The following is a 26,569-nucleotide window of genomic DNA, read 5'->3' as shown; positions in this document are numbered from 1 at the left end:
CCCATTTGCAGTCAAATAAATAATATTAATAATAATAAAAAAAGAATGTACAAGTATCTCTTCCACGTTCAGACGGAAATATTATATGACTATTATGATGTGTCTATAATTTTATGTAAATTATAAGCTTACGATGCCCGAATTCTGATAAATCGATATTAGATGCTTATTCAACAGCTTTATAAGCGTTCTGGAATTATGGCAACGTATTCTTGTAAAACGGAGGAAGACTGGTACATTAATTTGCACAGAAATGGGTTTTAAAACCTTCTTATGCTACTCAGAACCTCCAGACTTTTGTCTACTTTTATTTTATTTTATTTTGTTGTGTTTTCTGTTCTCAGTCTATGTGAGCCACTTCGAAGTAATTTCACATAAGGAATTTGTTAATGAACGTAACTCCGTTACGGTTTGACCCAGACTGGCAAAAATCCACAAAAAAATCGTTACACTTTTACGTGGTAGGCTACGAATGTAATTTGAAGGATTCCAGTTCCTCGTATCTCATGAATAAGATGCCTGGGTTTAACCGTACTGGTTTATTCCAGCATCAGAAGTGGGTCGAAGCTCTGCGTATTTAAGCTCCTCTTAATTTGGTGTCGCTGACGGTCGAATTATCTCTGTAAAGCCGAAGCTCGTCTAAATAACATTTAAGAATTCAGTCCGTACCGCGAAGAAAACACTACACTTCACCATTACAGAGATCAAATGGTTAACGCTGTTTAAGGAATTAATCGCTGTTTACAGTGAGAATCATACGAAATGATAAGAGGCACTACATAGAATGGAGAAGCTTGAAGGAGTAGGATTTCAACTGTATTGAACTGTTTCAGAGTACATTAAGATAGCTGGCTTTTGTGTTGATGGCGACGAAACTTCATGGTGTGTATTAGCAGGTATTACCATTACTAGGGAAATAAATATCAACCTCTTAATGAAGGTCCCCTGTCATTTTATTTGGAAAATCTAAACGGAAGATACCAGAATAAATTAAAATTACCCCGAAAATATTCACTCGAGCTCATCGGGCTCACAGACCGCAGGTAATTTGTTGAGTAGAACAGCGATTTTAAACTTGTTAACGAGGAATTTGCTCCTTGGGACTGTGTGGAAAGGAAGGGTATCATCTCGTTTCTATGTTGGCAACTCTGATCAAGTGTCAAATTAAGGACCAGATAAATTGATATGGACACATTTAAAAGTACACATGTCAGTTTTCATACTTACTACTTTGAACAGTTGTTAGTTCCTAGCGGTAGATCGTCAGATCATTACCTGCACACCTGTCATCATTATCACCACAGTCATATCATATTTCCACAGTAATTAGTTTGCAAGTGGATTGAACGCAAGTGACTTATGACGGGAAACATATTTTAATACGGCAAGCTTATAAAAAGGCAAGCTTAAACTTCATATATCGGCATTTGTCAGGCGGACGGCAATGTCGAGAATGCAAACAATTTGCTTCTTGCTGTTTGGCTTCGATACAAGAAAAATGTTGTATCTTCACCACCACACACGTTGCTTGTGACATGAGAAACTTGCTTTGTTCTTGTCGAAGCAGAAGGCTACGTCGTCTTGGAAACGCACGAGGCTGCCAGATGTACTGAACTGATTAACATTTTGAAAGCCGTGGCTCGTGTAAATAATATTTAAGAATTCAGTCCGTACCGCGAAGAAAGCACAACACTTAACCATTACAAATATCAAGTGGTTAACGCTGTTTAAGGAAATTATCGCTGAGATGATAATGTTGAGTCATATTGTGTTGAATATATACTTGCTCAATTTTATCAGTCTAATCACAATAAAATATTATTATTAAATATTAAAATATTATTACAATTAACATTTAAATATTTAAAATATATTAAAAACATGATCTCTATCGAACATTTCGAACATTTCGATAGAGAGCATCATTTTAATATATTTTAAATATTTAAATGTTAATTGTAATAATATTTTAATATTTAATAATAATATTTTATTGTGATTAGACTGATAAAATTGAGCAAGTAGAAATTATCGCTGTTTGAACTGAGAATCTTACAAAATAAAGAGTTCCTGTAATTCGCGTTGATTTGATAGTTAATTGCAAGTATAAACAAACAAACAAACTGGGGAAAAATGCAGATGTCGTGATCGAGGGCACAACACGGATCTACTTGGCAAGGAGGCCGCTGTTTTAATGTATTACAGTGCTGACGTCACTGGATTTGTATCAGTACCACGGTCTAACAACCCTGCACTTTATATAAGTGTTATATTCACGTTATGAAATCGAAAAATGATTCATTTCTACCATTTGTAATCTCTTTTGTTTATGTCGAAAATCAATCGAATGAAGATTATTTTCAGGTAGTGTTTAGTCGATATTCTACGTGTCACAATACCCTAGTATAGTACTCGTAGGATAATAAAGAAAATGTGGTGGAACAATATTTACGTCACGTGTAGATATGAACTGTTTTTAGTTGTTTTTTTTCAGGATTCTTATTAAGCTGCGTATTTCAAGGACAACGCAAATAGAAAGATCCTGTAAAATGGGAGTTTTATTTGGATGTAAATTCTCTTTGAAGGTTTCTACATTTTTAAGATTTATTAAAAATCAGAATCATGACGAGTCTTTGCACACAGTGTAGTATCGTATGGACTAGCCACTGTAGATTTAGATGTTTAGACGTGTATAAAAACAATTGATGCTAGTTCAAAGCACTTTAAAATAATAATTCTAGATAGTCTTGAATGTAGATGCAGTTCTGTCTACAAATATTGCCCGCTGCGGTTAGAAGAGAACACACAGTGCTTCATTGTTTGTGCGGATAGTAAAAAGTGTAATTAACTGCAAGGAGGAGCGAACACTCTATAACTACATGCCCTCGCTTGTCCTGTTTCAGAATGCGCTGCTGATTAATGCGAGGAAAAATTCCAGGATAATTATTAGATGACATATCTAGTCGAGTCTTTGCTGTGGTAGGTAGAAGGTACAGTTCTCGCCGATAAAGACAGATCCTAGTACAGTTGAAAGGCTTGAAATAATCTAGAGCAGGGGTGAGTAAAGTATGGACCATCTACGGACAGTTATGATTATTGACATTGATGATAGGTTGAGCTTTGTGCTTATCACAGCGTTGTAGATGTCAGTGTTTCGGATAAAAAAACTGACTCCATCTTCAGAGCAGATTACTACTAACTTGCTTCGGTGCAAACATCAACGCCTGTACGACTAACAAAACTATTTTGTAAAACTTGTGTTGGGCAAGGCAGTGGTCTAGGCAACACGGAGTTTTCCTCCGGGGGCTTCCCAACAATTACTCCATTCACACACAGAAGAAGGCAATGGCAAACCACTTCTGGATCATCTGCCAAGAACGTATATGAACAGGTCCCAGTCCGAGAAAAGGATGGAAGGATCCTGTTCATATGGACCTGTCGTCAGACAGAACAATAAAAAAATAATATAAAATAATAAGACACTACGATTTTATGGAAATGCACATTTTACGGGAGACTAAAATAAAAAAATTTGGATATGCATCTCGAGACAGTGGACATTCGACCTTGGATCTTAACGAAATTGGATTGAGATTTTGGGCTGGATTAAACAAGTCCGGGATAGAGTTCACTGGCAGGGTCTTATGGTCACGTTAATGAATTTTCGGGCTTTCTAAAGAGCTCGGATTTATTGATGAAATGAACGATGGTTAGCTTCTCAAGACGGACTGTCGTGTGTGATTGGTTCTAGTGTGACGTGGCATTTGTGTAACCTAACCGGAGAGTTCTGTATATTAACGGTATTTGAAATTAATACGGACTTTCCGTCCGAATGGTCAAGGTATTCGTGTCTTGGACATGGGACGTTTTTGATGTGGTTGTGCGAGTTCGATACTTGGGTTCTCACCTTCGTGGTGGCTGACAACACGAGAACTGGGAAATTCTAGGAGAACCATTACAGCGGTTAGGAGGTTTTCCCGCTCAGCGTGTGTGATCGACAACCACACACATACGGATTACAGGGGCGCCACTGGATTGGATGTTTCACAAGACATGCTTCCGGTTACATTTGCTAGTCTTAAAAAAAAAAATATTATCCCAAGACCAGAATTAGCTGCAAATGTTACCTAAGGCGGCGATGGAAATACGTTCCTGAGACTACAGATTTACAGTGCTGTGTGGCCGTGACAGGGAGCCATAGTTGGAGGGTGAACGTCAGATATTATGAATCTTTATTCTATCCAGAAACATTTTGGCCTCTGAAACACTGACGGTGTATGAACTCTTTTCACGTAAATTTGAGTAAGAGGGAAGAAGTTTGAGAATGAGGTGGAAATGACTGTAATTATTGTCATGTAAATGACATGTTTTCAGTCTTATTGACTGCTGTTCTGTTACACACAAGGACGCTTGTAAGCGTCTTCGTCTCCCCCATATGCAGACAAACGCCGAACAGAGGACCATCGTTTCTCGTTTTTCTTTTTGATAATGCTGATGAATAGAATATGTGTATCGTGTACACCCCTGTTCTTGTTTAAAGTCAAACTGAAGACTTCACGTTACCATAGCTACCGTTAGCAAGTTTTAATTTGGCGTACGTATATGACATGCTGTCTGTGAGTTTAGCTGGACACGGATCATGCGTGAAACAAGAAATGCATACAAATCAGAGGAATAATGCCATAAGGAGATACAGTAGGAGAGATGCGAAGTTAGCTGAGGAGTTAGAACAAATGATTTTTCGAGAAGTTTCAAGAAAAATAGAAGCTAGTTCAGTTATCTGAAGATAAGTTGTACTAGCGGGCTTTTGTGGTGTCGGCGATGAATTCTCGGTTTTCTTAACAGGGAATTTGTCGTTCAGCCATAATTGTAGGCCTATAAACTGTTCACTGGTTTCTGTTTCGTGTTGTGGTGTACGTCACAGGCTTCGAAATATAAAAAAAAATTAACAACCTGGTTTGTAAAAAACAAACTTTTTGTGTGGATTTCAAATGTATTCATTTTTACTAAATGTTCAACGAAATACAAAAAAAAAAAATATGAGCGGGAACGTCTTTCCTGCTCCGTCTATGTGAATGCGGTTCCAGACTTTTTATAGGCGCCATACTGAACCTTAGGGTCCTTGGGGGGAGAGCAGCTACGTGTGTGTAATCGTGAGTCATGTCGGCGGAAGGAAAACTGTAATTACGACGGCTGGAACACGGCGACACGCCTCCTCGAATCTTCGCGGTGAACACTCATCTCATTGTACGGCGACACATAGGAAGTTCTTGGCAGGGCAGAAGTTGAAATATTGTATTTCCTTTCTGAGAAGAGACAAACACGCAAATCCGTTCCCTGATTGATCGCTTTATTCCAGAAGCCGCGGAATTACTTCCAAATTGTACGGGAATTACTTTGTGAGATTAAGATCCAGGGTTCCAAATTGGAAAGTTGATGGCTTGATGCAGGTGATTAAGTATCATGCCACGAAGACGCGAGGAAGAGTGGAGGTATGACTCCACATATGGTTTACCCCTCCTCTTTACTCCTGGATAAAGAAACCTAGACCCTCTAACAGAAGACCACGTGGCGCTCAGGAGACAAACCCAACCGACAATCGTAGAATCAAACACACCACCGGCTGAGGACTTCCACAGAACCTTTCCAGGACTTCTCCAGCACTTCTCCAGGAATTCTCCAGGACTCCTCCAGGACGAAAAAACTTCCGCATAAACTAACCAGGAATTCTCCAGGACTCCTCCAGGACTGAAAAACCTCCGCATAAACTAACCAGGACTTCTCCAGCACTTCTCCAGGACTCCTCCAGGACTGAAAAACCTCCGCATAAACTAACTAGGACTTCTCCAGGACTCCTCCAGGACTAAAACACCTCCGCATAAACTAACCAGTACTTCTCCAGCACTTCTCCAGGAATTTTCCAGGACTAAAAAACTTCCGCATAAACTAACCAGGACTTCTCCAGCACTTCTCCAGGACTCCTCCAGGACTAAAAAACTTCCGCATAAACTAACCAGGACTTCTCCAGCACTTCTCCAGGACTCCTCCATGACTAAAAATCCTCCGCATAAACTAACCAGTACTTCTCCAGCACTTCTCCAGGAATTCTCCAGGACTAAAAAACTTCCGCATAAACTAACCAGGACTTCTCCAGCACTTCTCCAGGACTCCTCCATGACTAAAAATCCTCCGCATAAACTAACCAGTACTTCTCCAGCACTTCTCCAGGAATTCTCCAGGACTAAAAAACTTCCGCATAAACTAACCAGGACTTCTCCAGCACTTCTCCAGGACTCTTCCATGACTAAAAATCCTCCGCATAAACTAACCAGTACTTCTCCAGCACTTCTCCAGGAATTCTCCAGGACTAAAAAACCTCCGCATAAACTAACCAGGAATTCTCCGACACTACTCTTCGGCTTATAAAATATTGTGGCTTTTCCACTACTTGCACATTTACGAATGTGAGGATGACGTGTTGATGAAGCACGGTAAAGTCATGAAGATGTTCTTGTAGAACATGACAGTTTCTTGATGAAATTAGATTCCGAGAAAGAGTTCTGTCGCAGAATTTATTCACACGTTCGAAGCCTAAGTCACTTTATGCTACTCAGGAACTGACTGTGGCCTAGCGCGAACTTTAAACTTGGCGTTAGAATATCGTTTTATGTTTCAGCTTCAAGATTACAAATTCCTGGAGCCGACTATAACTTGTGTCGTTAATGGCTACGTACGAAAGGAGAAGGACCAATAGATTTTTTTATTTATTACTCTGTGGACCCATTGCCCTCCCGTGCCACAAATTTATTTGTTTTGTTTTTTATTATTATTCTGCTGTTTCTTTCCTTCAGTTAAAATTTTGTTACGACTGTAGTATTAATTTCTGTCACAAGTTTTCTACGTAAGGTACAGATATCTCGAAATGTACGTACCAGATTTAATATTTATTTTACCTGAACGACTGGACATGAGAATATCGGTCAAATACCTTCCAGATCAGCGCCTGTGTGTGTTTGACATGTTTTCCCCCACCTTCGACGGTGTTTCGGATTCTTATCCCAAAGCTTGACACCTCTTTTGAAATAGCGACGATTTTACGCCAAGTAGATGACTTGATCTTCTCCAAAGTCTCTGGTTGCCATGACACCCGAACGAAAACAGTTGATGAACAAATGGCGTGAGTACTGCAGTGTATCTGCAAAGTTTCTTCAAATTATAATCATCTGTTTGCCGAGAAATTTGACATTAAACTTGGTAGGTACATTTTGGGCTACTCTGTGAGGTTAAAGTAAGTATTAAATAAGTTTGACAATTATTTATTTTAATCCGTCTTATCACAATATTTTAAAATTTCTTATAATTAAGATAATAAAAGATCATTGATGTTCCATATCGATTGATCGATTTACATTTTGGAACATCTTTTACACAACATGTTTCAGTTTTTATAAAACCATCATCAGGTGTAAAATATTTACGAACTTAAAACTCAGATATGATTCCATTTGGTGATGTTTCATGCCATTTGTTTTTCAATTTTGGGCGAGGTGTTGTCTTTTCTTAAATTTTATCAGATGTACATATCGGTCTTAGATGTAGGAGTGATTGTTCCGATATGTCCAGAAGTACTACTGTCATCGTATAGGCGTGGGTCAATAAGTTTGAGATTGCCGTCCTCTGGGTTGACTCCCAGTGTAATCTGATAGAAGTTTACAGACGTTTCAGAGGGCCTTTCTGCATCCATCATCAGGGCGATGAGACCTCGTCGGGGTTAAAACCACAAATCTTACTTAAAAATATACCTGTTACATGCAGTTGCGTTTGTTACGAAGAAAATCACGACGTATTACGAACACTATTTTTGTGACAGTGGCAGAGACAAGTAGGCCTAATTGTGATATTAATGACACAGATTTCGGCACGAAAGGTAGAACTGGACCACACCACAGTTTTTCAAGGTACAGTCTGTTTTAGTGATAACTTACGTTTGGCTATGTGATACAGTGACACGAGAAAAAAAGCAACAGTGGCTTATGGGACGTCCACATATGTATCAGACTAAGCTTGATCTGGGCCGGGTTAGAGCAGAATGTTTCGTGTTTTAAAAGAGCAGACTTTAATTTGGGGTACCAAATATCGAACGTGTTTTAATCATGATCTCGAAGTAGGAAGATTAGTTAGAATTCGGCGTCTAAAATAAGTTATTTCTGATAAATCTTGTAGTTGAAAATGAACGACGTTTGCGAGGTGGTTATTACCCTGATGATGGAAACAGTAAATGCTTCCGAAACATTGATCAATTTCTACCAGACTGCACCGCGCAACGTCTTCATAGCCGCTTCATTAACTCAGATGGAATAGGGCAACGGTAAGATGTTAAGACTGTCCCCACACGGCATCGAACTAGGAGCGTCCAGTCTTCAGCGGTCATTGCCGCCAATCTTTGTAAGTAAAGAGTCCGATGAGCCCATCCTGCCCTCTACAGCCAGAGTGCGCTAGGTGGCCGTCGGAATTTCCAGACGATTTTCTTCGGAATTGGGACCAGAACACAGTAAAAAAATACGTTTATTTTTTTTTAATTTCTGCTTGTTATTCTTATTCTTCTTCTTCGTCTCCACATTTATACTTTCTTGTTGGTTCTCAGTAGATTTTGGTTTTTACTCGGTGCGTCGTTTGAAACGTCTTCATGAAATTGACGTCCTACAGTCGGAGACATTTTGTTGTCATGGAAACACAGCAACCGAGACGGTTTTACGTGTGGTCTAGTAGCGACGAATAGTGATTTCGTGTTATATATAATCGCTGGTTGTAACAGGTATCGTGAAGAATGAGTGTGTTAATTTATATTAAATCAATAACCACAGCCTCTTCCACAATCCATAAAGAAATAAGAATTTATATAGGAAATATCTGAAGTTAAAGATTACTTTAGAGTAAGATAGAAGATAATATTAAAATGGATCTCATGGAAATAGGATGCGAGCTGGATTAATCTGGCTCCGGAAGGAGCCTAGTGGTGGGCTTTTGCGAACACGGTAATGAACCTTCACATTACATAAAAGTGGGTATTCGTTAATCGATTGCGAGACTATTGGTTTTCAAAGAAAGGTAATGTATGAAATTAATATTTTCCTGGTAGAGAATGCCTTTGTTAGTTGTCATTAATATGACGTAACTCTGAAATTTTGGGTTTTGTACCTGAGAGGAGAAAAAGTCTAATGAAATATCTGTGATAATACAGTTTGATCCGTTGAACATGGCCGGCAGTAACTTTGGTGCGTGTGTAAAATCTCCCCACTACAAACTGTATCCTTTTTCTTTAAGATTCACTTTAATATTATCCTCCCAACAACCTTTGAACACGAAGACTGCGAACTGTGGATCTCGTCTTTCGTATGTCCAAATATTCTCAGAACTTTATTGTCATGTTCATTCATTAATGTGACCAATTATTTTGGTGTTTAAAAATAAAAAAATATATAATGTCTTGCTATTTTGATATTTTCTGTGTGTGTGTCCAGTGCTGGGAGACGCCAACTTCCCGTCAGCGTCCGTGGCCAAAGCCGCTGGTACTCGGGTCATCCACTGCGATGGTCACGACATCCCAACCCTGCTGACAGCCATTCTACAGCTCATGCCGCTGGACAAGTACGGCGACTCGCCGGTAATATCAGACACCACGTGTTTATTATAAGAACGTCACCACATTTCTTAACAGTAACATATCCAAAATAAATAAAGGACCTGTCCATAAAAACTACCATTGTAAATTCAGACGACATTGGATATGGTAAGAATGAACGTTGAGGAAAAATACCACTTCATATACCTAGATGCAGATGGGAGGATAATATTAAAGTGAGTATTAAAATAAGTAGAGCATTAGGCTGTGAACCGCCTTTATCTGGCTCAGGTGAGGGACCAGAGGCGGGCTTTTGTCAACACGGTAATGAACTTTTGGGATCCATAAAATGCTGTGAATTTAAGTAGCTTGTGTAGAAGCTCGTTTGTTGGTTAGAAATCAGAGGTATAACATCACACGGAGTTACAACCCGGAAGACAAAAATTGACATGTTGTTTTTCCAACAGGTGACTCTGATGGCGGTGACTGACGCCGATGTTAAACGAGGGGTGAAGACCCCAATCTGGGGGACTTACCAGGAGATAATAAACAGATCTGAAGGGCGTGAGGTACCGATGAAGTCACTGGAGCGATTTTCATTCTACGAAAGAGCCAAGAACGCTTATGCTGTTGTCAATACTGGGTAAGTAATTTCTGGAATTTCGATGAGATGCGCCTTAATTTGCCTGTGAATTGTGAGTCAGCGACCACAATCCACTTGCTGATTTGACCCCCCCCCCAAAAAAAAAAAAATAATAATATTCTTTTCGGTACACTAAACACTAACCCTGGTACAGACATTTGTCTCTGGGTGGTAAATGCAATTTTCAAGATGGCGAGTAGCCGAAATGTATTCTGCAAAAATTTAATAATTTGTCCTCTGAATTTTCGATTTATAGATTTCGTCTAATTCTCAGTGCAAACAGCGATTATGTCCTTAAACAGCGTTAACCAGTTGATCTTTGTAATGGTGAAGTGAAGTGTTTTCTTCGCGGTACGGACTGGATTCTTAAATATTATTTGAACGAGTCTCTGCTCTAAATGGTTAATTAATTATCAGAATAAATTATATTATTTCCTTAAACAGCGTTAACCAGTTAATCTTTGTAATGGTGAAGTGAAGTGTTTTCTTCGCGGTACGGACTGAATTCTTAAATATTATTTAGACGATCTTCGTGCTTCAAAGGGTTAACCAGTTGATCTTTCTGATGGTGAAGTGAAGTATTTTCTTTGCGGTACGAACTGAATTCTTAAATATTTTATCGAGACGAACTTCGGGTTCATGGGATTAATGATTATTCATTACGTTTTGAGCGCACATTAAGGCGAACCAAATCGTCTGACGCGCTGTGACACTGGACAAACAAAGAAATTGCGTTTGGAATTGTGACCCAATGCGCCTTATAACGTAACAAGTAGCACAGCGTAAATCTTGCTCCAGTCCTACAAGTCGCTGTGATTGTATTAATAATTGTGATTATCAGTTTCGGTAATTGAAGTGATCTTGTCGCTTTCTTCCAATTATCAGTTCTGACGAGGTCAGTTGCTCCCTTATAATTACCCGCTTAGCCGCCAGATCTCTTTTCAGTTTTGAGTCCCGGCTTTTCGTGACTCATTTGTAGACCGATATTGTCATTATTATTTTCTGTACAGTTTCTCTTCCTGAAAATGGACCACCCACCAATTAACGATAATATCAAGACGAGAATGAACTCTCTAAATACTTTTTACACTTCAATTCAGAACCAAGCGATTTCGATATGAGATGACGAAGGAAATGTCTGACACTCCTAATTATTAGAGGAAATCAGCTGTTTTGTACGTACCATCTCAGTACCAATCGAATCCTTTGCTTCTGCGGTAAAGCCGCCACATTTTAATTCCATATGCGCGATTCTGATCGACAATTCAGAAGAATTTCATAACAGTTCATTTCATCCGTGTTATTGTAACAAAACAAGGCTCTGACTTTGCTCGCTTTCGGGATTGTTAGACCTGCATTATATCTGAATTACATTCTCATGTCAACAATAAATTTTAAATAAAGTTAATAAATTATAAATAAATTGTATTAAAAATAAGGAAAAACAAAAATGAGCCGCTGCTATTAATGCTATTTAAAAACGTTTACGTTAATTACCAAACCCAAATCGTTTATCCAAAATGTAACCCAATGCTTCAGTTGGTAGCTATGCACGTGACTCCCATTACATAGTTCCGTAGAACGAAATTTGGGGAATTTAGGAATTCAAGGGTTGGCAGTCCTCATTTCCGGTTTTCGTGTTTTACTTCCGCTAAATGAGTTGCTATTTTGTTGTTTTTTTTACATCTTAACCGAGTCATTTTCTTCAATTATTAATTGTGTTAATGCAATGTTCAATCATCAGAGCGTGTAAGTCGATGTGGATTTTCATCGAAGTTTTTTTGAAGTAATTTCAAAGCTTTGTGGCGTGGCCACGTACTTTTGAAGCCGAAGCTCATATAAATAATATTTAGGTATTCGTCCCGTACCGCGAAGAAAACACTTCACTTAACCATTACAAAGATCAACAGATTATTGCTGCTAACAATGAAAAACGTGCACAGCCCATGAGTAGCAAATGGAGCGAAACTTATTGTTGAAAGGATTAGGGCTTGTAAGTGGTTAATTTGCAAGAAATTTTTGGACGCAAATTTAAATGAAGGCAGAAATGGTAACTGGGAAATCAGTCATATTTTCTGTTACGTTGAGTTCAGGAAGGCCTGGGGGGGGGGGGGGGGTCTGCTTTAATTTCTGTTCATGACAGTGCTCATTGTTGGCGATGAACTTACGTCAGCCATTTTCTGTCCTCATTATTTGCGACAATAGCAGCATATATATATATATATATATATATATATATATATATATAAGAGGCCACGCCCACCAGAACACCAACAGGGAGGGGTTGTAAATACGAATCTTATTGGTCGTCCAGGAGCCTCTGGGGAAAACCCAATTGGCAGGGCGTGCATGCACTAGTCTTACAGATGGGCTTCTTAAATATACTCTTTTTATTTTGCGATGCAAATTATCACGTGATGCAACCAACTATTAGCGGTTGGGAGAGGGGGGTAAACCGCTGCGAGGGGGGGGGGAGTTGGGTCGTGGTGCCTGACAGTACTGCAGACCCGTTGAACATCTCTTCTAAACTTTGTTTGAAATTTATAAACACTTATCGTTTTAGTTAGGTCTTGTGCAGTTGTACACGTATTTTGACAGTTCTTACCAATGATGTCTTAAGTCTGTAGACTGGCTGCGGACTGGTTGTCCGGGGTTCATTTCCCGGCAGGTGCTGTTATGTTTTTCTGACCTATCCATCCTCTAGTGGAATGATTATTGTTGCATCTTAACCCGGAACTAACTAACTAACTAACTAACTAGATGCCTTACCGAACCCGAAGGTTCATCACCGAATTAATCAAAGCCCTCCATCGGACCCTGTCCTGGGCCAACAAAATCCAGTCTCCTTCAACTCCTATCTCCCATAGATCCCGCCTGAGATTATCCTCCCATCTACGTCTAGGTCTCCCCAGTGGTCTCTTCCCCTCAGGTTTCCCAAATAGTGGACCCAACCAACTAGATGGCTTACGGAACCCGAAGGTTCATCACCGAATAAACCAAAGCCCTCCACCGGACCCAGTCCTGGGCCAACAAAATCCAGTCTCCTTCAACTCCTATCTCCCATAGATCCCGCCTGAGATTATCCTCCCATCTACGTCTAGGTCTCCCCAGAGGTCTCTTCCCCTCAGGCTTCCGAAATAGTGGACCCAACCAACCAGATGGCTTACGGAACCCGAAGGTTCATCACCGAATAAACCAAAGCCCTCCACCGGACCCTGTCCTGGGCCAACAAAATCCAGTCTCCTTCAACTCCTATCTCCCATAGATCCCGCCTGAGATTATCCTCCCATCTACGTCTAGGTCTCCCCAGAGGTCTCTTCCCCTCAGGCTTCCGAAATAGTGGACCCAACCAACCAGATGGCTTACGGAACCCGAAGGTTCATCACCGAATAAACCAAAGCCCTCCACCGGACCCTGTCCTGGGCCAACAAAATCCAGTCTCCTTCAACTCCTATCTCCCATAGATCCCGCCTGAGATTATCCTCCCATCTACGTCTAGGTCTCCCCAGTGGTCTCTTCCCCTCAGGTTTCCCAAATAGTGGACCCAACCAACTAGATGGCTTACCGAACCCGAAGGTTCATCACCGAATAAACCAAAGCCCTCCACCGGACCCTGTCCTGGGCCAACAAAATCCAGTCTCCTTCAACTCCTATCTCCCATAGATCCCGCCTGACATTATCCTCCCATCTACGTCTAGGTCTCCCCAGTGGTCTCTTCCCCTCAGGTTTCCCAAATAGTGGACCCAACCAACTAGATGGCTTACCGAACCCGAAGGTTCATCACCGAATAAACCAAAGCCCTCCACCGGACCCTGTCCTGGGCCAACAAAATCCAGTCTCCTTCAACTCCCATCTCCCATAGATCCCGCCTGAGATTATCCTCCCATCTACGTCTAGGTCTCCCCAGTGGTCTCTTCCCCTCAGGTTTCCCAAATAGTGGACCCAACCAACTAGATGGCTTACCGAACCCGAAGGTTCATCACCGAATAAACCAAAGCCCTCCACCGGACCCTGTCCTGGGCCAACAAAATCCAGTCTCCTTCAACTCCTATCTCCCATAGATCCCGCCTGACATTATCCTCCCATCTACGTCTAGGTCTCCCCAGTGGTCTCTTCCCCTCAGGTTTCCCAAATAGTGGACCCAACCAACTAGATGGCTTACCGAACCCGAAGGTTCATCACCGAATAAACCAAAGCCCTCCACCGGACCCTGTCCTGGGCCAACAAAATCCAGTCTCCTTCAACTCCTATCTACCATAGATCCCGCCTGAGATTATCCTCCCATCTACGTCTAGGTCTCCCCAGAGGTCTCTTCCCCTCAGGCTTCCGAAATAGTGGACCCAACCAACCAGATGGCTTACGGAACCCGAAGGTTCATCACCGAATAAACCAAAGCCCTCCACCGGACCCTGTCCTGGACCAACAAAATCCAGTCTTCTTCAACTCCTATCTCCCATAGATCCCGCCTGAGATTATCCTCCCATCTACGTCTAGGTCTCCCCAGCGGTCTCTTCCCCTCAGGCTTCCCAACCAATACCCGGTGCACACCTCTTGTCCCATCCATGCGCTCTACATGCCCAGCCCATCTCATTCTTCCCGACTTAATCACCCTGACAATACTGGGGGAGGAGTACAGAATTTTAAGCTCGTCATTATGCAGTTTTCTCCATGCCCCATCGTCTCACACCATCTAATTCCTTTTCTAATTATTTGTGGCGTTGTACCTCCATCGCCCCATATACATGTACAGTTTCTTTACAATTTATCACGAGTTAATTTATTCATGTTTTTAATTGGGCGTAGTCTCGTGTGTCGTGCGTACAAATTTTTAGGCATAACGAAAAACAATTCAAAGCGTAGCGTTATATTATTTCAAGAGAAAATTCTCCGAAGCCACATTGCAGCTTACGTAAGGATAGATAATAGATCTTAATAATGCATTAGAGCCAATTACATTTCTTGTGACGCTGTTACGCGTAATCTGTTGGCCCCTTCTATTGACTGATTGTAATTTGTGTGGCGATTGTTAGCCAGATGTGTTTCGAATAGTTCTGAACATTGTTGCCACTCCAACAATTATTGTTGATCTGTAATGGGCACACACAGACATGAACATTCCCAAGATACGAATCTCTCGTGTTTTAACAAATTGAAATGCGCTTGGACGCCATGTTGTCTGCTGTCTCTCTCTCTCTATCTATCGTGTAATATGACAGGTTCAATCTCCCTAACTAATAAGAAGGCTGTATTTAAAGTGCATTGCGCAATTTGTATTTGCAAAACATACTTTTCTTGTAATGACAAGTCAATCAGGTTAATATAGCACTTCCTGCCATAAATTAGCTTCATAACCGCACCTTACATCGCAATTTGCGGTGAACCGATAATTATTCTCACAAACTTCTGTCTTCTGCGTCATCTCACCATGACGACAGATCATGCACGTTGGTCTTGCGTAGTTATGGAATTCGCTCTAAACTTTTTTTTCTTCAATTTTCTGTTCTACTAAGTCGTAAATTTGACAAGAAACTATTAAAATACATTATTTATTTATTTTATTTAGTGTTCTGTCTGACGACAGGTCCATATGAACAGGATCCTTCGATCCTTTTCTCGGACTGGGACCTGTTCATATACGTTCTTGGCAGATGATCCAGAAGTGGTTTGCCATTGCCTTCTTCTGTGTGTGAATGGAGTAATTGTTGGGATGCCACGGAGGAAAACTCCGTGTTGCCTAGACCACGGCCTTGCCCAACACAAGTTATAAATTCGGGCACCGCCAGGAATTGAACCCAATACCCCAGGATTACAAGGCCAGCGTTCTAACCGCTAGACCACCTCATCTTATTATTATTTAGTGTTCTGTCTGACGACAGGTCCATATGAACAGGATCCTTCCATCCTTTTCTCGGACTGGGACCTGTTCATATACGTTCTTGGCAGATGATCCAGAAGTGGTTTGCCATTGCCTTCTTCTGTGTGTGAATGGAGTAATTGTTGGGATGCCACGGAGGAAAACTCCGTGTTGCCTAGACCACGGCCTTGCCCAACACAAGTTATAAATTCGGGCACCGCCGGGAATCGAACCCGAGACCCCAGGATTGCAAGGCCAGCGTTCTAACCGCTAGACCACTAAATTATAATTGTGCGTGTTGCCGTCTGCTCGGCGCGCTAACAAAAACAAATGAAACTAAAGTGGCGTACGTATTGTACCCAACGAGAAATTAGAGAGGTATCGATTATTAAAATGCCTCGAAACGAACCCTTTCAAACATTTCAAGTGTCTGTGTTCATTAATTCTTAACATCAAACCGGACGCTGAATATGGATTTCGAGCCCCAACAAATGCTGCTATTTTACGTCATAAAGGAGAAGTGCGAAAATAAAAGATTAATCTTAACGATGATTAATATTTTTTTTATCCCAGGAGCTTAAGACTAAGCTTACACTCCCACTTGAGACGTTCTTAACTTTGTCTTTGCCTGTATTTTGACGTTAATAAATTAAAAATGTGCACTTGGGATGTCCTCTAGTGCACGCACGAGTATAAAACAAGTTCACATAGTCTGCGAACTTCGAATTAAACCTACGTCGTCCTCCAAAGTCAAAATACGTGAGCTGATAAACACATTCCAGAACAGCGTAATAACATCCATCACATTCCCTTACTAAGGCTGTAAATCTGAAGTTAGAACAGCCGAAATTTTCAGTCCTGAGACAAACGTAGGCAAGCACGCTGCAGTCTAAACAATTGTTCCCACAACTCAACCGGAAATTCTTAGTTTTTCAAGTTCGCCCAAGGCATTCTTCAGGAAATTTCTAAACCCAGAAAGTTATTACGTGCAGCTGCCTGGCGTTTCTGCTTAAAACGTGCCTCCACACAACACCCTTAACTCTACCATCCGCCATGACAGGAAGCAGTTGTGGTAGTTGGCACCCCTGCTTCGCTTTCGATACATCCAGGTTCAAATCTTGTCCAGAACGCCACCTTAACACACAAATCGTCTTTATTTTAAAGATTAATTTGTTAATAGATAACATTGAAATATTCGAAATCAAAATAGAACTCATTTATAAAATAATATTACAACTTTCACTTCTGTCTATTAATAGAATGCATTTTCTGTTCTTTTTGGTTTCATGTGGACTTCGCCACGCAGAGAAACGAAAATATACGCCAACATTGTCCTGAAAATGGGAATCATAGTCGATTAATTGACTGGACGAAGCCAAGGCTGAAATGTAGCAGCATTTTAGAATAAAAATGGGTGTATTACAAGCATGACATATGCCCTTTTTTCAAGCAACCCTTTAAAGCCTAATGGTAACTCCACGTACCACCTGCTTGAACAATAAATTCGCGTTTTGGTTTCTGTGGGTTTCGTGAGATTCTCGATGTAAACAGATTTAGTTACGTAATCAGCGTTAACAAGTCGATCTTTGTAATGGTGAAGTGTGGTGTTTTCTTCGCGGTACGGACTCAGTCCTTAATATTATTTAGACGAGCTTCTGATCCAAAGGTTAATTAGCGTTTTAGTCGTATTATTTCCTTAAACAAGGTTAACCAGTTGATCTTTGTAATGGTGAAGTGTAGTGTTTTCTTCGCGGTACGGACTCAGTCCTTAATATTGTTTAGACGAGCTTCGGATCCAAAGGTTAATTAGCGTTTTAGTCGTATTATTTCCTTAAACAAGGTTAACCAGTTCATCTTTGTAATGGTGAAGTGTAGTGTTTTCTTCGCGGTACGGACTCAGTCCTTAATATTATTTAGACGAGCTTCGGCTCCAAAGGTTAATTAGCGTTTTAGTCGTATTATTTCCTTAAACAAGGTTAACAAGTCGATCTTTGTAATGGTGAAGTGTAGTGTTTTCTTCGCGGTACGGACTGGAATTTTTAAATATAAGTTATTCCATCTTCGGCTTCAAAGGGCTGAACATCACACTAATAACACAATGGTAAACTACCTGGCTATTTCTTTACGTACGCTATAAAATAAGATTACGTATGCGAAATATTTATAACTTATGGTGATTTTTAACGTGACCGATAGTAGGTATTATAGAATAACAAATCTACGGCTGAATTGCAGAGAAACACGAAGTGGTTTTGCCATGTTTAGAGGATCAGACTGAAACCAGATGGACAAGTAGAATGGTTACATAAACACCTTCCCATGGCATAGCAGATAACAGAAAAACTTTGTATGTAGATGCTGGTATCTCAGTTGTTAGGTCTGTCAGAAATCTTCTGGGTTGTTGCGCTGTGTGGTCTGTTACGGACGTTTCGGAGGTGCTTGCGTCCTCCATCATCAGGGCGATTAAAGAGGCGGCAAGTACCTTTGAAGATATGGAGAACTTCTGCGGCGCAACCACCCAGAAGACGGCCATCTTGAGAGGTTAAGAAATTTCCACATCTCTCGTCGTTTCTGTCTCTTGTCTTGCAAGCAACTTTCGGCGAAAGATTACGATGTAATAACGAGGCTGGAAGTGAAATTGAAGAATATATACTTTTCAGTAACATCTCTGTCGTAAGAGGTGTTGATTTCATAAGCGGCATAACGTCCCCCCTGTGGTCAGAGACGTGTTCATAGACGATCCACGGCGTATTTGTCTCACAGAAACGAGGAGCTTTTTTTTAAATTTAAATCTTTACTCTGAGAATTACGCATGCGCACAAGCGTACAGTTTGACGGTAAATTATAACCTACAAGTGTTGCTGGATTTTTTTAAAATTCGTGTGGAAAATATCGATGTTATGATACATGTCACTCGCGCGCGTAGACGCAGAGAGAGAGGGGCTGAGGCGTACATAAGCCACTCCTGCAGGAGATGCCTGATAGGAGCCACACACAGTTTTGTGTGAACTCTGTCATCGGCTTATGTTCCTACATAGGCTTTTTTTAGTGCCTTAGAAATGGTCAGTTCTCCGCCCAGCAAGAAATAAAGAGCTGAGATAATAAAAAGATGCCGGAAAGGTTAAATAATGCCCGTAAAGGAACAGCATGTCGTGTTACGGGCTTTGCCGTAAACGTCGACATCGAAAAATCCAATTAGTGCCACACACAATGATGAAAGATTGCGAAGCCGCTCAAAAATTTTTTGAAGTACAAACTGGAAAAGAGAGAAGGCGGGCGGGCGGGCGAATGGTAATAAATACCAGATATTCCGAGATTTGTATGTTTAAACATTTCAAAATTATACACTAGACGAAGACGAAAATGTTTTTCAGGGATATTACTGCTTATGGTCTCGTAGAGGTTGACCGACGTTTCAGAGATACTTTCTGTGGCGATTTCATTATTTTGTTGGGTTTTAAGGCCATGCAGACGCAGTCCAAAATGATTTTCTGTAAGAAACGAATGTGTCGGTCTATAATTTCTGAATACGGTGGAGGGAGTTGATAAGAAAAATCACGAAAGGAGATGGATCCACGTCTTGTACCCATTTCTCGACCTGTTGAAGCCAAATCTCGCCTAAATGATGTTTAAAATTCGATAAAAACTTCTCAGGCAATAAGCCACGTCAAATGGTTACACGAAGAGAGAGACCAAGGTTTCGATAGTGATCTTTGTGTCCATCATCAGGGTTATCAGTGGGCTCTCATGATGTTTTCTTTGTCTGCCCCTGATACACAGAGGAGTCCCCTGAATTATTGCTTTTCAGACAAGATCAACAAATCTGCAATAAGACTGAAAATCATGAGATTGTGGGGGGGTAAGGGTCTAGGGGGGGTAGAAATGCAGTTCACCTGGCCTGTTGCCAGAGGACCGGAAGAGGGGCACATTCCGTAAGTGGATGACGCATGAGCCCCCCGGACAAAAAAGTTGGGTTACGTCTGGGGATAATTTTTTATAAGCTCAGGTGTAACCAAGCAACGGCTAGGAGCAGATTAATTTATGCACAAAATGTGTAGTTGTCTCTTCATAAAATTATGCAGGCATTTTTAAATTTAAATGTCCATTCAGTACGATACACGCGTAATAGGAGAAGTGTACCTTAAATTACGTCACTGAAACTTCGATAAATCAATCACTAATCGTATCACAGACGCCTTTGTTACTAATTGAATTCGTGGTTAAGAAACCAGCAGAGAATGAATGAATGAATGAATGGATGAATAGATCAAATTTAGGCAAAAAGGAGTACTGTAGAGTAGAACCCAAAATTTTAAAGTTGTGTTTGTGGATTGTAGTCTTCTGGGTAGTGATGTCGAATAGTCTTCCTGAAGATGGATGCAATACGATACACCGAAACCTTGTGAACCAAATGCAAGTCCATAAGGCATCGCAGCCCGTAAGACCACGGTCGACATCTTGACCGCCTTGAGAACCTGAAGTCTCACAATCCATGAAATGTGGTACACGGAAGGAATTAAGTAAGTTGAATGTGTGGTTAGGTTAGGTTAGATTAGGCTAGGTTAAGATAGGATAGGTTAGGTTAGGTTAGGGATAAGCCAGTTATTTTCAAGTAGAGAAAGACATTCAGTAAACTGTATTCGTGTATGCTAGAAAGTCACACTTTACCACAGTTTTGAGGGACGTGCTGACATCATCGTCGACCAACAAAACTGCGGAGATATTGTCTTTAAGACTCGAGTATTTTGAGTCAACTCAAGGAGTTTTATATATCAAAGTAGTCTGTTACTTAATCTAGTATTTGGCGTAGTTATTTTGTTTTCCAATAAATATGAAACAACTAGAGACAGGGATAATCCTACGTTATTCAATTAATACGTAATTAAAGAAATTACGTATTTTATGTAGAATATCTGCTGTTAATCGTAGGTTTTAAATTAAATTTTGTTCAGTGCTGCTTTTTTATGACTTCAGAATAAGGAAATTTTGTGTTTGTTCAGAGGAAAAACTGTCTAAGTCTTTCCAAGGGCTTCCATCTGGATGAATGTGGAATTTCATTTTTTGGGAGCCTTCAGGAAAGGTAGACCAATTTAACCCACGAAGACATTGATGTAAACATCCATGCTTTGTGATAAAAACTACATAATTGTCTAGACCCATGAACGAAGTCTGGCTTACGTGAATTCTCGGAAAGTTGACGGTCGATATGGAATTTCTCTGAATGAAATCCAGTTTTTTTTTCCGTCAACAAAAACCAAAGATCTCTCTCGCAGTTCAGATCTTGACCGTTTGATGCCGCCAGCTACAACAAGCGCGTGTAGTACTCGACTCCATCAATAGATATCGCCAGGTGACAGGAGCGGTCGGCTTTCGGCTCTCGGTAATAATCCATTACATCGAAAATTATTTATATAAAATGCATTAATTAACTCCGTGGCGGGGATCATTCCTTGAGAAGGCAGGAGGTAGACGCCAGAAGCTGTTGAAAAAAAGTCCCTGCGATTTACTAAACTTGAGATTTCATTGCCATGTCAACATCAGCCCACCACATATCCCTGTACAGAAAATTTGAATTAAAATAAGATTCAAGGTTATGGAACCTTGAATCTTATTTAGTACAGTTATATGCATTTTTGTCTGACTGTTTATTCCGCGTGGATTTGTGTGTCTATACCAGCGTTTGAGGAAACATACTGCCTGCATCTTCAGGGTTTGTATCTATCTGCAATTTCACTCGGCGTTACAACTCGAAAGACCAACATCGATATCTATCTGTATGTATCTATCGATATCTGTCGATACATACAGATATATCAATTGAGGTATGTATCGATAGATATCGATCGATACATACAGATATATCAATTGAGGTATGTATGTATCGATAGATATCGATCGATACATACAGATATATAAATGGAGGTATGTATGTATCGATAGATATCGATCGATACATACAGATATATAAATGGAGGTATGTATGTATCGATAGATATCGATCGATACATACAGATATATAAATGGAGGTATGTATATATCGATAGATATCGATCGATACATACATACATCCATTTATATATCTGTATGTAATGTTCACGTAGAAATATAATAGCCCTTTATTCTGATATGGGTTGTATATTGTTGATTAGTTCTGTCAGCAACAGATGTGACTGTGAAACAAGTGAACAACGACGAACGCAAAGTCGCTAAGCACTAATTTGTAAAATTTGTGATTTCCCATTGTCTGAACACACACGTTTGCTGTGTTGCCTATATTTCATGTTGATGGACTGGTTTTGAAACAAGCGTCAGTTCGCTCCGTTCTCCTACCAGAGCCTGGTTTGACATTGAACTTGCATTCCATTAAAAATGTTACAACTTTCGAGGCAAGGGATTTTTCCGCTCTGCATTTTAATGTGACTAAAATTTATCGTGCGTATTAAATAGGAGAGAGACAAAAGGTTTTTTTTTTCACTGAAAAAAATCACAATTTCACTACCAGAAGCACGTGGGGGGGGGGGGGGATTGTCTTCGTCTGGTTTGTGTCTGTAATTACGACATGACAGATGGCTTTATTCCTACAGAGTTTATACCCAGACCGGCTCAGTTGATTAATAGGTGCAATATTTCACAGCGTGTTGCAGAAGGGAGGCACACTAAGATTAATAGAGACCCGCATAGGAAGGAAGGCGATTGCACAGAAACTCAGCCGGAACACACATCTGACATATCACAGTTTTATACCACATAAGAAACAAACGGTTCATTTTACTGACAGCGAACTTATAAAATACTGTCATAGTACGGCAATGTGAAGCCGAGTGTCGGGACAGATGAAATTCTGAAATGAAATGGGAAACGATGCTGAGAGAGTGCAGCAACCTGTGGTCCGCGTGAACATTTCCATCTGCTCTTAATTTTAGATTCTATGGGCAGAACCACACGAAAGTAAGTGTCGAATTTTCCACATTCAAAAGTTCTTGAGTCCTCCTAAAGGAGAAATAACGTTTTGAAGATGGCTGTATTCTGGGATCTTTCGCCTTGTAGTGTGGTTGAAAAAGATCAGTCATCTTGTTACACGCAGCCATGAGAACCTTAAATCTCGCCAAATAATGTTTTGGTTGAAGTTCAGTCAGAATTAAAACTTTACGTATTTTGAGTTCAGATTTTCAGCAGGATTTTAGTAAAAAAAACAAAATTTATAAAAACTATCTCTACGGAAACATCTTATATTATACATTAATTTTATTTGTTATATCAAAGTAATTAAAAATTAAAATGGTCGTAAAGAACACGAGCAGACATTGAAACAATGTTTATTAATTCCTTTGTTATTATTACAGAGTATTAATGTGATAACGTGCTTCAGAAGCTGATGGTCACTCAGATGCTCAATAAACCGAAAGCAGATTCATTTTCGTGAGATGACGTAATGCAGGTCAGTTCTTTGGAATCAACAGCAAATAATTAGCAGAGCACACGTTCGATCTACTGTTGGTACAGGAAATCAGATGGGACGAGGGAGACACTGAACCAGTAGACGATTATGTATGTTTCTATGGAAACGGTAATGCTCGTCACATGGGGACAAGCTTTTACGTAAATAAGAGGCTTACGTCAGCAGCTGAGAGGGTTCGGAGTTTGTTATTGACAGGATGTCATATGGAACATCAAGAGGTCCTGTCTTGTCGGATGTAACGCGCTGTAGTCTGGTGGATATTGAACGACTTTTCAGACGATCTTCATTCCTCATTAATTCCCTGATGACGGAGAGAGTAAGTTCGTCTGAAACGTCGGTCAATATTTGCTAGACCACAGTGAAGAACGTGATATAAGAATTCAGTCCGTACCGCAAAGAAAACACAGCTCTTTACCATGACAGATATTAACTTATTAACCCTTTGAAGCACGAAGTTAATATAAATCATATTTAAGAATTCAGTCCGTACCGCGAAGAAAACACTTCACTTCACCGTCACAAAGATCAAATGGTTAACGCTGTTTAAGGAAATGATCGCTGTCTGTAGTGAGAATAAGACTTATTAATGCTGTTTAGATAAATTATCACTGTTTAAAAGGGAGGAAATCTGTCAGGAGACGGTGTTATGTTGGAACCTAACCTTCCCGAGTGTACAGAATCACACAGAACTTCATTATCCGAATGGAAGGGGCGGTGACACTTTGCGACAATTTAATAAATCTGTTGTGTTAGTCGGTATGCATCGTTTCCATTATTGTCTTTAACAAAAGGAGAGCTTTGGAGACGTTTTAATGACAGTGCTCAGAGAACACTTACTTGCGACGAATACAATTCCCCTCTTATGTTTACGTACAGTCCGGGGGTGGGAGTGGGTCCTAGACTGATCACTCATTCTGCCGTAGCTCACTATACACTTTTATCACCACGTAGCCGACATGCAATATAATTTCAGCACATCTCGGATGGATTTTGACTGAAGTGTTCTGAACCGTGTCCCCCTCACTTCGAGGCTTACAAAGCGTAACTTCGCTGATCGTAAAGCGACTGATTTGTTTGTATTCAGCCGTTAAAGTTAACTTTGCGAGGATTGCACCTCTAGAAAGAATAACCCTTAAAATATCGGAATTTTATGCTGGGCTTACATTTGAATAAAAATTGTCTTGGATATTATCCATCGTCTAGTAAATAAAATATATATAAATATTTACTAGACTATGGATAATATCCAAGAAAATTTTTATTCAAATGACTCATCACCATCGTAAAGAACTTTTAGATTTGATATGGGCCTACATAATCTATAAAATTGTCATATCAAATGAAGTCATTAAGTTCCAGATAAAATGCATAGGCAGGTGTGTAAGGATTGGCATGTTTAAGAGACGACATTCGTGTACAGTGTCTGGCTAAAACCGCGGAAGAACTTAGGATAACCGTAGCCTTGTCAGACAGCAAAAATTGATACTCAAATCGGATGCTGCAGACGCTTGAGATAAATTATCTCGGTTGTTTTGTTTTTTTTGCGACTGGTTGAAACACGTCGCTGTGCTCGGTTCATGTAACACGACAGTTGACATTCTGACAGACGCAGGAAGTTTGAGATTTGAGATTCTCACAACGCGTTTAAGTTTGCCGATACTGTTCTATGGATTTTGACATCATGTAGACTTCATCCCTGAAGATAGATACCGTATGTTTCTTCGAAACGTTTGTATTCATCTACGAGTCCAGACGACGCCACAACTCAGAAGAGAAATATCTCGGCTGGTGATTCTTCGTAAGACAGGAATTCTCTCGTCATTGACGTGCGATTTAAAAGTGAATTTGGATTTGTGTTCTGGACGCGCCGTGAAATTCCTTCAGCCCCGATAAATTGGTTTAGTCGCCAAGACTCTGTCCTCACAGCCTCGTATATTTAATAAGGTTGTAGCTTAATTAAAGCTGGTGTCACGGCTCCTGGAGGGACTGAGAAAGAATCGGTCTCCTGATTGAGATGTGATTATTAAACCTCCCTTTCGAAGGATGTTCGTCCCTTTAGAAGGGTTTCAGTACGTTTGATGTGTACCACGAGACTGATACGGCCGATTAATTCTGTATATCGGAATATCGGAATGTCTGAATACCAGGCAGGAGTACACTTTACCGACAATCAAATTATAATGTAATCAAAGCAAGGAATGCTGGAATATTGCTTTGATGTAATGCGCTACAAAGCATCGGTTGCTTTTGAAGCATTGCTGAAGATTTTCGCGTTAAGATGGGGCCTACAAGCTAGCGCGCGCACACACGAACTGAACTAATGGATTTTATGGAACATATCAGACGTGTTTGTGTAATTATATACGAATCTGATAGTAGAAAATGTTTTTGTTTTTTTACGTTTTACGACGTAATAAATGAAATACGATGATTTTAACAGATACGACCAGCATTAAAATAGGACATTAAGAAACAAAATGCGAATAGAAAAAGTAACGTAAAATATCGACAGTTCCCACGTCTTGACTATGATCATCTAATTATCTCATATAACTTGAGAAATTTGAGTTTGTAGAGTTGCAGTTAGATACCAATGTTTTCAAATAAACGTGTCGTATCAACTCCACATGAACATATCTTACTTATTTCCACCATGATATAAGGTTACCTATGATTACGAAGGTTTTACCAGGCCTGAGATTTAATTACATATTTATCGTTGCGAAATTTAATCATTCTCGTGTTTTGAATGCGAGGGGGGGGAAACTCGAATAAGTCGGGCGGAAGTTAGGGCTGTTATCGACCGAGCAACGGCTGCTTTCATCTTTCTGTAGTAGTTTTATCATCGTAAGCGAAAGATGGAAGCACAGTATATGCTTGACGTCATCATGTACCAATGTTGCCAACGAACGGCGCTACGTAGCCAACCACTTCGCAATGTGGATACTTCCATGATTATTATATATTATGTTGGTATTATTTGTTTTATGT

At 40.2% G+C, this 26,569-nt stretch overlaps 1 protein-coding gene across 3 annotated transcripts in view; it reads left to right on the top strand.

The window, feature by feature from the left end:
- The window catches only part of LOC110837680 (fucose mutarotase), a 220,189-nt gene extending 202,639 nt beyond the window's left edge, over nucleotides 1-17,550 (top strand). For all 3 annotated transcript variants that reach the window (XM_087344646.1, XM_022080090.2, XM_087344647.1), the window contains exons 2-4: nucleotides 9,522-9,664; nucleotides 10,090-10,265; nucleotides 17,426-17,550. In XM_087344646.1, coding sequence (XP_087200772.1) covers nucleotides 9,522-9,664; nucleotides 10,090-10,265; nucleotides 17,426-17,480 — 374 coding nt within the window. In that variant the 3' untranslated portion in view covers nucleotides 17,481-17,550. The remainder of the gene's footprint in view (nucleotides 1-9,521; nucleotides 9,665-10,089; nucleotides 10,266-17,425) is intronic.
- The last annotated feature ends 9,019 nt before the right edge of the window (nucleotides 17,551-26,569 follow it).

Source organism: Zootermopsis nevadensis, unplaced genomic scaffold (genome assembly GCF_977971745.1).
Source record: "Zootermopsis nevadensis isolate Lab colony 2312 unplaced genomic scaffold, Znev_1.0 Znev_ptg000008l, whole genome shotgun sequence".
Classification (NCBI taxonomy): Eukaryota; Metazoa; Arthropoda; class Insecta; order Blattodea; family Termopsidae; genus Zootermopsis; species Zootermopsis nevadensis.
The sequence above is the reverse complement of the archived record's forward strand: the minus strand, read 5'-3'. Positions and strand labels throughout refer to the sequence as shown.